Here is an 11,579-nt window from a genome sequence, read left to right on the forward strand (position 1 = left end):
GGCACATCCATAATCCCAGCTACTAGAGAGGCTGAGGTGGGAGGATCGCTTGATCCCAGGAGTTTGAGACTTGCAGTGAGCTATGATCACACCACTGCACTCCAGCCTGGGTGACAGAGCAAGACTCTATCTAAACAAAAAAAAAAGAAAAGAGCCACCAACATCTAAGAGTACTCACATGTATTCACCCTTTTAACCTTCTCCGTGACCCTAAAGAGTAAGGCTTAACCTGACTCCCATTCTACAGATCTGGAAACTCAAACCAAGGTTAACTTGCCAAGGCTTTGAACGCTGGCAGCCTGGCTCCAGGAGCCCACCTTCACCCGCTGCTACACCAGCTTCAAAGCCCTGTGCAGCCTTAAGCAAGTTCCTTAACCTCTCTGTGCTTGTCTCCTCATCTGTGCCCTGCTTGAGAAGCACCAAGCAGTGAAAGCAGGTAGTGAAGCCTCAGTGAACAATATCAGTTACTCAGCACCTTGTGAAATGCCTCCCTTCTCCCGCCCTGCCCATGTCTGTTTCCATTAACGCTTCCCTTGTGGCTCTCTCTGAATGGAAAGAAAATGTTAAGGGGAAGCTGGCAGATGTCCCTCTACACTGCCCCACCTGTTCATGAAAACGCGGGACCTGGGAAGGCCCACAGAGCTGTCCCCGACCTTTAGGGCTGCCCAGTGGCCGACTTCCTGAGAAACTAACGTCCTTCTCTCTGATCCCCCCACCCCGCCACCCTGCACCCCGCAGGTCTCAGTAACATCATTGGCATCATAGTGTACATATCTGCCAATGCCGGAGACCCCTCCAAGAGCGACTCCAAAAAGAATAGTTACTCATACGGCTGGTCCTTCTACTTCGGGGCCCTGTCCTTCATCATCGCCGAGATGGTCGGGGTGCTGGCGGTGCACATGTTTATCGACCGGCACAAACAGCTGCGGGCCACGGCCCGCGCCACGGACTACCTCCAGGCCTCTGCCATCACCCGCATCCCCAGCTACCGCTACCGCTACCAGCGCCGCAGCCGCTCAAGCTCGCGCTCCACGGAGCCCTCACACTCCAGGGACGCCTCCCCCGTGGGTATCAAGGGCTTCAACACCCTGCCGTCCACGGAGATCTCCATGTACACGCTCAGCAGGGATCCCCTGAAGGCCGCCACCACGCCCACCGCCACCTACAACTCCGACAGGGATAACAGCTTCCTCCAGGTTCACAACTGTATCCAGAAGGAGAACAAGGACTCTCTCCACTCCAACACAGCCAACCGCCGGACCACCCCCGTATGAAAACCGCGGGGCCTCGCCAGCGCCGGGGCCGAGCCGGGAGGAGGGCGCGGTCCCCGGGGGCGGGGCGGGGCGGGGGCACCGAGACCATCCGCGGGGAAACCTCCCAAAAGCGAAAGAAAAAAACAAAAAAACAAAAAAAAAAAACCACACACACACACACACACACACACCACAAAAAAAGAGAAAAACATAACAAGTAAATTTTAAAAAAAAGAACAAAATATAAGAGGAACAAAGAAGCAAAACAACAGGAAATGTGGGAAAACATAAACGAAGGAAGAAAAACAAACTCTAAAAAAAAGCGAGAGGGATAAAAAATTAAAAATAGAAAATAAATCTAAAAGAAAATGCATGATTTCCCATGTACCATTATTTTAACATTTAATAAAAATCAATTTAAATGAAAAAATAAAAGGGAACCAAGATAACATTAAAGCAAAAAAAAAATATATGAACAGAAAGGAAAGGGGATGTCCTTTGTATTTTTCAGGGTTTATGTTATTTTTTTTTTTTAACGCCGGGAGAGTTACTTTTCTGTTCCCTTTAACCCCCAGCGGGCCCTGCCTCCCTGGGAGAGTGGGGGGGCGAGACTCAGGGGCCCCGGGGCCAGGTGAGCCTGCAGTCACTGCCAGGTCCTTGGAGCCCCTGGGTGGGTGCCCCAGGAACGCAGGGAAGGCTCAGGGCTTGAGCTGCCTCCACCCAGCATTGATGGGGCAATTGTAGGCCTCCAGGTGACCGAGCCCTTGTCCCTCCTCTCCGTTAGGGTGCCTGGAGCGGGGTACACTTGGGGCTTGCCTGGTCCCAGGTTCCCAGTCCTTAATGGTCCTTAACCCACTGTGATGACTTCCTAGGCCTTGAGGAAAGGGAAGGAGAGGGGAGGCCGCCGGTGGCTTACCAAGATGCCGGAAACCCCGGAGTCCTCAGGGTCAGCCTCTTGGGGTCATGTCCCCAAGCTCCTGTCCTTGGGGTCAGGAGACACCCAACCCCCGGGGGACATGAAACAGCTCTCCCTCCTCACCCCTCACCTCAGGGCCACCTGATGACCCTGGGGGTGATGGTGGACCCCCAGACTCATAAGCCCCCCAGTTCCCTGGGAAGGGGGTTCATTGACCCTTTGGGGGTCCTTGGACTCACTGGTGCCCTCTTGGGGCCCAGCGGGTTCAACAATGACACTGCAAAAAGGTTTCTTTTTACAAAAGAAAAAGGAAAAACAAGTGGTGATTTTTTTTTAATAAAAAAACCACAGACTATAAATAAATGTAAATATAAAATAAGTGGATTTACTTGCAAGAAAATCAGATAGTATTTTTCTTTTAATTCTTTTCCAGCTTTAAACTGTGAAAACAAAAAATGGGGTGGGGTGGGGGACTTAAAATTTAGCAGGGAACTTGTAAAGAAAAAAAAACAGAAAACGAATATACAAATCCATTTACAAAAACAAAGCAAAACTGTGGTGAGAGGTGAGAGCTGGGCTTGAAGGTTGGAGGGAGTTGGGGAAGGTCCTAGTGAGCTGCAGGAGGTCTCTGTGATGGAAAGGTGGCTTCCTCAGACCAGGAAGGTGCTGTGAATGGGGGAAGACAGAATCCAACAAAGAGACCACACGCCCCACGCGCACGCATGCATGCACGTTCACACACACATACACAGTCCACTTAGCCCAGCACCGCAGTCACTCACAGGGACACACTCAGTCTCAACCCTTCCATCCCATACATAGCCAGGGGTGTGGCTCAAAGGAAATTGACTCATGCCCTCCACAGCCATGGACCACAACAACTCCACACTGGCCTTTGTGTTCATTCACACCCTTCCAACACAGCACACACATGAACACACACATGCACGCATACACACACACACGCACACACCACTCGCATGCATGGGAAGGGCACCCATCTAGAATCCAGGACTGGATTCCGGAATTCCTTGCTGCATGGCCTCTCTGGCCCTTAATTTTCCCCCCATGTAAGCATGTGGATTGACCCAGATAAGCACTAAAGGCCCATTCTTGCTCTATGTATCTGTGACTTCAGATCTGCCACCTGCCCCAAGGATATGCCAGGGATGACCAGGACAGCTGCCACCAGGCCCCCAGGCTCATCATCAGTCAGCCTCTCAGACACACACACACATACACACACACCATATACCTCCTCACTGTGCTCCCCAAACCCCTGCCCCACATCCAATGTCAAAGCAAAAATACACACATGTGAGCAAACGTAACGCTGTTCAGGCAAAGAAGGGAAAGACACAGGGGTCCCCAAAGGCCTTCTTCACTTTGTGTCCCCTTGCTGCGATCATGGAGAGTTAAGGAGGCTTCCTTGGAAGAAGAGATCTGCCACCAGAGCTTTCCCAGTATCTTTGGGGATCTGTGAAAAAGAGCATCCTCTGAGGTTTGCTGGGAGGGCTTAAGGCTGAGGGGATGGAGAGGAAAACGTTAGCAGTTCCGTCCCAGTGTAAGGACCAACCCCAAAAGTTAAACTTGCACCACAGACTAAAGGCCAGGGGCATCCTTTCTTCCCCAGAGTGACAAGGGCCAGTTCAGACTGTCAGAAATCCAACAACTTTCCTGAACTGGAAATTTCAGAACAGGCTGCAAGTCACTCCCAGGTGACTGAAGGTCAAGGTGAGGCCCCCTGCCTCTGCCTGTGAGTCTCCCTCGGTTTGCATCTTTCTTAACACTGGCATTTCCTGAGGTTGAGCTCTCTGGGGAGTTCTAGAGAATGGCTCGCAAGGCTTTTTGAGCTTGCACATCTCACCTGCCTTTCCTGTCTTTTGCCTGGGAAAGGAAAGTTAGTTTTCCAGGCCAGCACAGGGCAGAACATCGGCCAGCCCAGCCCAGAAGTGCAGGGGGAGGTCATGGGCCCTGGGGCAGAACGATGGGAGACAATTCAAGGTGTGGTAACCACCACCAAGTTGTCCTCAGTCTGGGCAGAAACTCAACTCTACCCCTCTCCCACCCCAATCTTGCCCGCCACCCCGCCAGATTCCAGACCTAAAGGGATCAAGGACAAGAGCCAAGGGAGAATGGAGAGGCCCCAAGGAAACAGCACCCAAGTGGGTACTGCCTGAAGAGAAAAACTAGCTCCGATTCTCTGAATTCCGACAGAGCGTTTGGGAGGGCAATCAGTGCTTCCTTCCATGGTGCGAGGCCTGGGTTCTGGGTCTGCCTGAAGAAAGCCACTGGGGTGTGGGTGACATCGTTGTGGCTGAGAAGGAGGCTAGGGGGTCCGGAGGGAAGGAGCCAGGACCGGAACTGCAAGGGTGTTGCTTCCCAGGGTGTGGATGATTGCTCATGTCCAGCTCAGACCAGTTCAAGAAACTAACCTCCATTTATTTTCTTGGTGGGTCTTTTTTTTTTTTTTCAGACTGTTAACAGAAAAAAAATTTTAAAAAGCAGAAAACTGAAAAAAAAAAATTCCTGGTACATGAAATAAAGATTTTTTTTATAGCTTTTGGTCCTCACTTCAGTGAATTTCTTTAATTCCTTCCCCAACTCCTGGCATCCTATTTAAAACAATCCTAAAGCTGTAGATTCTTGGGGATGGGAGCTTTAGAGGCTGGGCAGTAGGGCGTCCCCCCAGCCTCTAGATCATGAGTTCCCTATTAAATATCCTTTAGGGATACTTGCACGCCTCCAGTGACAGAGGGCTCACCCCTTCCAAAGATAGCACCAGCCAGCGCTGAGCAGCACTCTTTGGCAAAAGTCTTCTCTGCACACTGAATTTTAATCCACCTCTTCCTTCACACTCCAACAACACTGAATAAATCCCTTCCCTTTTCAGCATGACAGCCCCTCAGATATTTGAAGACAGAGAGCATGACGTCCTTGAGTTTTCTCTTTTAGAATAAACCAGCCCTACTCAACATCCCAATCACACTCCAGCATTTCCATTTTCCCCCATGAAAGTGTGCAGTTTGGAATGGACATGACCCTGCCAGTTTACTCAGGGGGGCTCCTTGCAGAGGGGTGCTCCTCAGGGAGAAGGGGAGCCATGGAGTGGCAGAATAGGGAGGGCCCCTGGGACTCTCTTAACTTGAAGAGATGAGAAAGACAAGATGGGATGCTAACAGGAGGATGTGACCTTTGACATCAGAGAAAGGCCCCATTGGAAGGATGACCTGTCATGCCCCGAAACAGCTAAGATAACAGCGCTATCTAAGATGCGGGCGGTGCGGGGGGAAGCATATTCACTGTACAGCTCTCCTGGGGCTCAAGAGAAAGGAGATGGCAAGCAGATGACACCTGCACGCTGCACAGACCTAAGAGAAGGTAAGCCCTGTACCATGCGGCCCGGAAAAGTCTACTCCAGAAGGGGCCAATGTTCAAAACTCCCTGTTCAACTCAGCCTCAGTCTGCTGGGGCCACACCGCCAAGCCCCCACCAATCTCAATTATCTCTCTCTCTCTCTAGCCTCACCCCTAACACTTGTGGGGTCCAGGGCAAGAGTAGAAAGGGAGGCTCACTCTCCATAACTTAAGTCTGAAGATTTAACAGCTGCACATCAAACTAACTACCTTAAAAACATGGTCTATCAGCCCGGCACGGTGGTTTATGCCTGTAATCCCAGCATTTTGGGAGGCTGAGGAGGGTAGATCACAAGGTCAGGAGTTCAAGATCAGCCTGGCCAAGATGGTGAAACCCCGCCTCTACTAAAAATACAAAAACTAGCCAAGTGTGGTGGTGGGGGCCTGTAATCCAAGCTACTCAGGAGACTAAGGCAAAGAATTGCTTGAACCCAGGAGGTGGAGGTTACAGTGAGCTGAGATCTCACCACTGCACTCCAGCCTAGGTGACAGAGCAAGACTCTGTCTCAAAAAAATAATAATAAAATAAAACAAAATTTAAAAATATGGTCTATCCTCTGTCCTGGCAAATATGTCCTTGTGACAACCTAAAGTGTTAGGTTTGAATTTAGAATTCTCAACCTCCTCTGCCTTCTGCTCCTTAAAGTAGCAGCATGGGGCAAGTCCACCCTGGAAGCCTAGACCACAGCTCCCTGCCCATGACCCACCCCTCTTCCTTTCCCACTTCCAGCTCCACTCAGCACGTTCAGGGCATCTCCCACAAAGTGGGCACCCATCCCAGCCTGCACACCCAGCTTCCCCAAAACCACTGCTTAAGGCAGGAGGACATAGATCCTCAGGAGGACAGATGGCAGCTAGCCCTGGAAGCCAGCTTGGCAGGACTCTTGGAGCAGAAATTCTAAACTAGCAAGCATCAGACAAGTGTCTAGAAGAGGGTAGGGCCTGGGGTGAGCACATCGCCTTGGCCTGTGAATTCCTCCCCACGTGGGAAAGGGCTTGGTCTGAGAAGGGCCAGGGCAGGATCCCCTCTTGCTCTTGTCTAAGGCCAACACAGCCTCTCTCTGGCTTTTGAATGTAGATTTTAACACTCAGAGCCCAGTTTAGGGACCGACTCCCAGAGAGTCAGTGACAAGCTATGGAGCTCAGAAGACCTCTCCCTTCATGGAAGAAAGTCACATTTGGAGGCCAGCAAGGGCAAGCGATGTGTCCAGGCTTGCACAGTGAATCGGCTTCAAGCAGGCACTAGGCCCAAGCCTCCAGACCTTCCAGCATCCCTGGCCACCTGCCTCAGATGGAGGTTTGAAGCATTCCTCCTTCCCCCTCCTCCATTCATGCTTCAGGCTTAGCAATTCCTCTTTGCAGTCATGCTGACCTCACCAAATCCAAAAACTTCAAAGCATCTGCAGGGAGTGAGGGAAGGCACTTCTGTCTTGGTGAGTATCTAGACCTGCCTAACAAGGAGTATTGGTTTAGACTGACTTCTAAGGCCGCTCGGTGAAAGCTGGCTGGCAGCCACCAACTGCCTGGTCCCCCAGGGCACAGCTCTGGAAAGAAGCATTACCATCACCAGAGGAACTTTGCCCTGCCTCCCCTGCCCACCACAGGCTGGGCAGCCACAGACATGAATCCTTCCGTGTACTGAAGCCAACTCCTAACTCCTATGGGCTCATGTGAGCCAGTTATGTGTATCCCTTCCCAGCTAACTCCATATTCCGTGACGCCACATCAGCAGCTTGAAGCCGGCCATGGTGGGAATATTTACACTGCAGCAATGGGCAAATGCTGCTAATCAAGGCTTACTTTTCGTTTTCTTTCTTTCTTTTTTTTTTTTTTTTTTGAGACGGAGTCTCACTCTGTTGCCAAGCTGGAGTGCTGTGGTGCGATCTTGGCTCACTGCAACCTCCGCCTCCCGGGTTCAAGTGATTCTCCTGCCTCAGCCTCCCTAGTAGCTGGGACCACAGGTGTGCGCCACCACGCTCAGCTAATTTTTGTATTTTTAGTAGAGACGGGGTTTCACCGTGTTGGCCAGGATGGTCTCGATCTCTTGACCTCATGATCCACCTGCCTTGGACTCCCAAAGTGCTGGGATTACAGGGTGAGTCACCTTGCCTGGCCCCAGGGCTTTTTTTTTTTTTTTTTCAATGAAGAGTCAGTTGTTAAACATTTGCCAGCATATCACTGCATCACATCCTCTGTGGGAATGGTGTGCGCCCAGAGGCTCACTCATGGACATCTTAGAGACACATCCACACCCCACAGTGCATGTGCATGTGTGTATGGCCACATACATGTTCCCATGTGTGCACATGTGCATGCACATACATACACCCACACACACTTCTGGAAGTAGATCCATTCACATAAATATACTCAATCAGTCATCAGCATTTATTGATCACCTGCCCCACCAAGCCTTGATCTTGCTCCCAAGAGTACGGGGATGACAAGGATGTGGACTTCCCTGCAGGAAGCTCTCAATAGAGGCAGAGACAGGGACAGGTAAACAGAGACTGACCAAGAAAGGCGATAATGCCACCACAGGGGGAGGAGGGTGAACAAATGGGGGGCAAGGCACATGGAGGAGGTGACACTGGGGCTGAGGACATACGTAGGCCACTCCACATGGCTCTCTACATGCTTAGTCCTTAGGTCCTTGGAGACCCGTCTGTGTACTTCCATGTACAGGCCAGGAGACGGGGTGCATGCTATGTCACAGACGCTCACGTCTACGTGGACACACAAACCACATGTGCATGTGTGTGCACTCACACAGACTCACAACATCCATCAGAACAAGGGAACACAGCACGAGGTCAGATGGCCTCACCATATCTTTCAGAACAAGGGAACACAGCACAAGGTCAGGTGGCCCATTTTTGTCACGAGGTGCGCCCCACCCTGAAGCAGTGAGACCATCTTTCCCGCACTCTGGCTCTCCCTCTCTCCAACACTGTCTCTCTCTCTGTCCCCCTGTCTCCCACTCTCTTCCGCTCTGGCTCCCTTGTTTTTTCTCCCTCCTCCCTCTTCCACCGAGTTACCAGCCTGTCTCACCTCATCCACCCTGCTGCAGAAGGGATTCCAAGGGGAATACGAAGTCAGTCATGCGAAACCCAGGCACCTCTGTCAGTCAGTAGGGCTGGAGGTAGAGACAGAAATGGGGCCCTAGATGGGATCTCTGAGGCAGCCCTTTGAGATGAGACCCCCGAGACCAAGAATATCCCTCCCACCCCATTGACTCCAGGCCTGGGATGACCTGTCACGACCCTGAAACAGCTCAAATCTCAGAACCTCACGGGGAGGTAAGACAGGGATGTGAAACTCAGATACCAACCTCAGGCAGCATAGAGCTAGTTGGTGGGGGGACAGAGGCAGGAAAAGGTAGGACTGGAGCTAAGCCACAGCTTTGTTATGTCACTGTCTTACTCAAAAACTTTCAATGGCTCCCTAGCACCCTCACAGTAAGGCCTTCAAAGCCCTCACAGGAAGTCTGTTTATCTATCTTGCCACAGCAAATTAGGATTTATTGAGATTCTACAATGTGTCAGGCACTGCCAGATCATGGTATCATAGCCCTATTAAACAGGCATTATTATCCCATTTACAGGTATGAAAACTGAGGCTCAGAGAGGCAGAACGAGGGTTCTACCCTGAGAACGAGAGAGGCAGTATGAGGGTTAAGAAGGTAGGCTCTGGATCAGGCATGGTGGCTCATGTCTCTAGTCTCAGAACTTTGGGAGGCTAAGCTGGGTGGATCGCTCCAGCGCAGGAGTTTGAGACCAGGCTGGGCAACATGGTGAAACCCTGTCTCTACAAAAAATATAAAAATTAGCTGGGCATGGTGGTGAATGCCTGTAGTCCCAGCTACTAGAGAGGATGAGGTGCAGGAGTCATTTGAGCCCAGGAGTTCAAGGCTGCAGTGGGCCATGATTGCATCACTGCACTCCAACCTGGGCGACAGAGAGAGACCCTGTCTCAAAAAAAAAGAAGAAGGTGGGCTCTGTAGCCACATTGGCAGGGTTCAGACCCACAACTTTGGGCAAGTCATCCACACATCAGTTGCCTCATCTGTAAGAGGGGAATGATAATAGTAACCACCTTATAAGGTTGTATGAAGTAAATGAATTCAGGATGTTAGAGTAGTGTCTGGCACATGGCAACAGTAATGTAAGCTCACACCTACACAGCACTTCCTATATGAGTGAACACTCAATATCTGTAGCCATGGTACCAAGATATCTTTAGAATGTGGTGGACTGGGGTTCAAAGGTGGGGGTCTCTGCACCCAGAGCCCTCATTCATATCCATTATTCTGTCCTGCCTCCATCATTTGTACACACGAGCATGTGCAGAGACCTCCCGGGTCCCCTAATGGAGAGCTGTGCAGGATACAGAAGGGTAAAGCGAAGGAAAAGGGTGATTCTTCCTGGCAGGGGTGTGGAGGTCCAGGTTATAGAGGTGGTGTCAGGGAATGTTGTACAGTTCTGAGTCATGAAAGCCCTAGAGAGCTGAGACTTAGGCCGTACCCATCTCCCTTCTGGTGCTATCTCAGCCTGGGCTCCAGCCACAGAGAGTTACACTGGCTCTTGGGAATACTTCAAGACCACTGTGATGCCTTGTATTCATTCATTCATCCATTCATTCATTCACTCGTTCAGCTCCCGCGACATGCTATTCACTGTGCTCAGTGCTGGGGATAGCCGCAATCAAGACAAACATGGTCCCAGCCTTCTGTAACTCATGTGCTACAGGAAAAAAGGGGAAATTGGCCAGACGCGGTGGCTCATGCCTGTAATCCCAGTGCTTTGGGAGGCTGAGGCAGATGGATCATGAGGTCAGGAGTTTGAGACCAGCCTGGCCAACGTGGTGAAACCCTGTCTCTACTAAAAATACAAAAAATTAGCCAAGCGTGATGGTGCATGCCTGTAATCCCAGCTACTTGGGAGGCTAAGGCAGGAGAATCGCTTGAACCCGGGAGGTGGAGGTTGCAGTGAGCTGAGACCGCGCCACTGCACTCCAGCCTGGGCAACAGAGCGAGACTCTGTCTCAAAAAAAAAAAAAGAAAAGAAAAAGAAAAAAGGGAAAATTAGCAAGTTAAGAATCAAATAATTATATAATTATGGATTATTGTGAATGCTATGAAGTAAGTGCATTGGGGCAATGATTTTTAGAATATCAGTTACCCAGGAGGCTGAGACAGGAGGAACGCTTGAGACTAGGAGTTCGAGGCTGCAGTGCACTATAACTGCACCTGAGAATAGTTACTGCACTCCAGCCTGGGCAACATAGTGAGAACCTGTCTCTCTTAAAAAAAAAAAAAAAGAGAGAGAGAGAAAGAGAGAAATGTATCAGGGATTAACCTCTCTTTAGATTATTGGAAATTTAGTGGCTTAAAACAACAATATCATTTTATTGTCTCCCACAGTTCTACGGGCTCAGTTGGGTGGTTCTTCTGTTCTGTATGATGTTAGCTGGACCTGCAGTCATTCAGGGGCTCAACTGGGCTGGAGCAGCCAAGTTGGCTCATGCACATGGCTGGAGTCCACGCTGACTGTTGGCTGGGGGTTCAACTGGGTTGTTGAGCTGAACACCCCATTTCTCCCACTGTGTCTCTCTATGTGATATGTGCCTCCCACAGCATACCAGCTGGGTTCCAGGTGGCAGGAAGGAGAATCTGCCAGTCATCTGAAGGCTTCGCCTCAGAAACATCAGTAAATTACCTCTGCCACATTCCACTGGCCAAAGGCAGGCCCAGGGTCCAGCCCAGTTCCAAGAGGAGGAGAAATAGAGTCTATTTCTCGATGGGATCAGCAGCATACACAGGAGAGGCCAGGAAGCACTGGGAGCTCTCTTTATAGACCAGCTACCACAACCCCTTTAGACAGAGCAGTCAGGGGAGGCCTCCGTAAGACGCTGACTTTCAGCAGAAATTTGAAGGACAGGAAGGATGAGCCAGACAGAAGCAGGGGATAGGAGAGAGCAGAGGGTTCCAGGCAG

General features: G+C 50.7%; 1 protein-coding gene and 1 long non-coding RNA gene across 2 annotated transcripts in view; one reads left to right on the top strand and one right to left on the bottom strand.

Moving 5' to 3' along the window:
- Positions 1-5,128, top strand: part of CACNG2 (calcium voltage-gated channel auxiliary subunit gamma 2) — a 142,747-nt gene extending 137,619 nt beyond the window's left edge. The window contains exon 4 of the mRNA XM_031656336.1: positions 739-5,128. Within this exon, the coding sequence (XP_031512196.1) occupies positions 739-1,274 (536 nt within the window). The 3' untranslated portion in view covers positions 1,275-5,128. The remainder of the gene's footprint in view (positions 1-738) is intronic.
- Positions 3,488-9,376, bottom strand: LOC116270735. Its single transcript, XR_004178901.1, has 2 exons — positions 8,637-9,376; positions 3,488-3,646 (listed from the first exon to the last, which is right to left on the bottom strand). It is a non-coding gene; the product is annotated as an uncharacterized LOC116270735 (long non-coding RNA).
- Between the last annotated feature and the right edge of the window lie 2,203 nt (positions 9,377-11,579).

The sequence above is a fragment of the Papio anubis genome, chromosome 16 (assembly GCF_008728515.1).
Source record: "Papio anubis isolate 15944 chromosome 16, Panubis1.0, whole genome shotgun sequence".
NCBI lineage: Eukaryota > Metazoa > Chordata > Mammalia > Primates > Cercopithecidae > Papio > Papio anubis.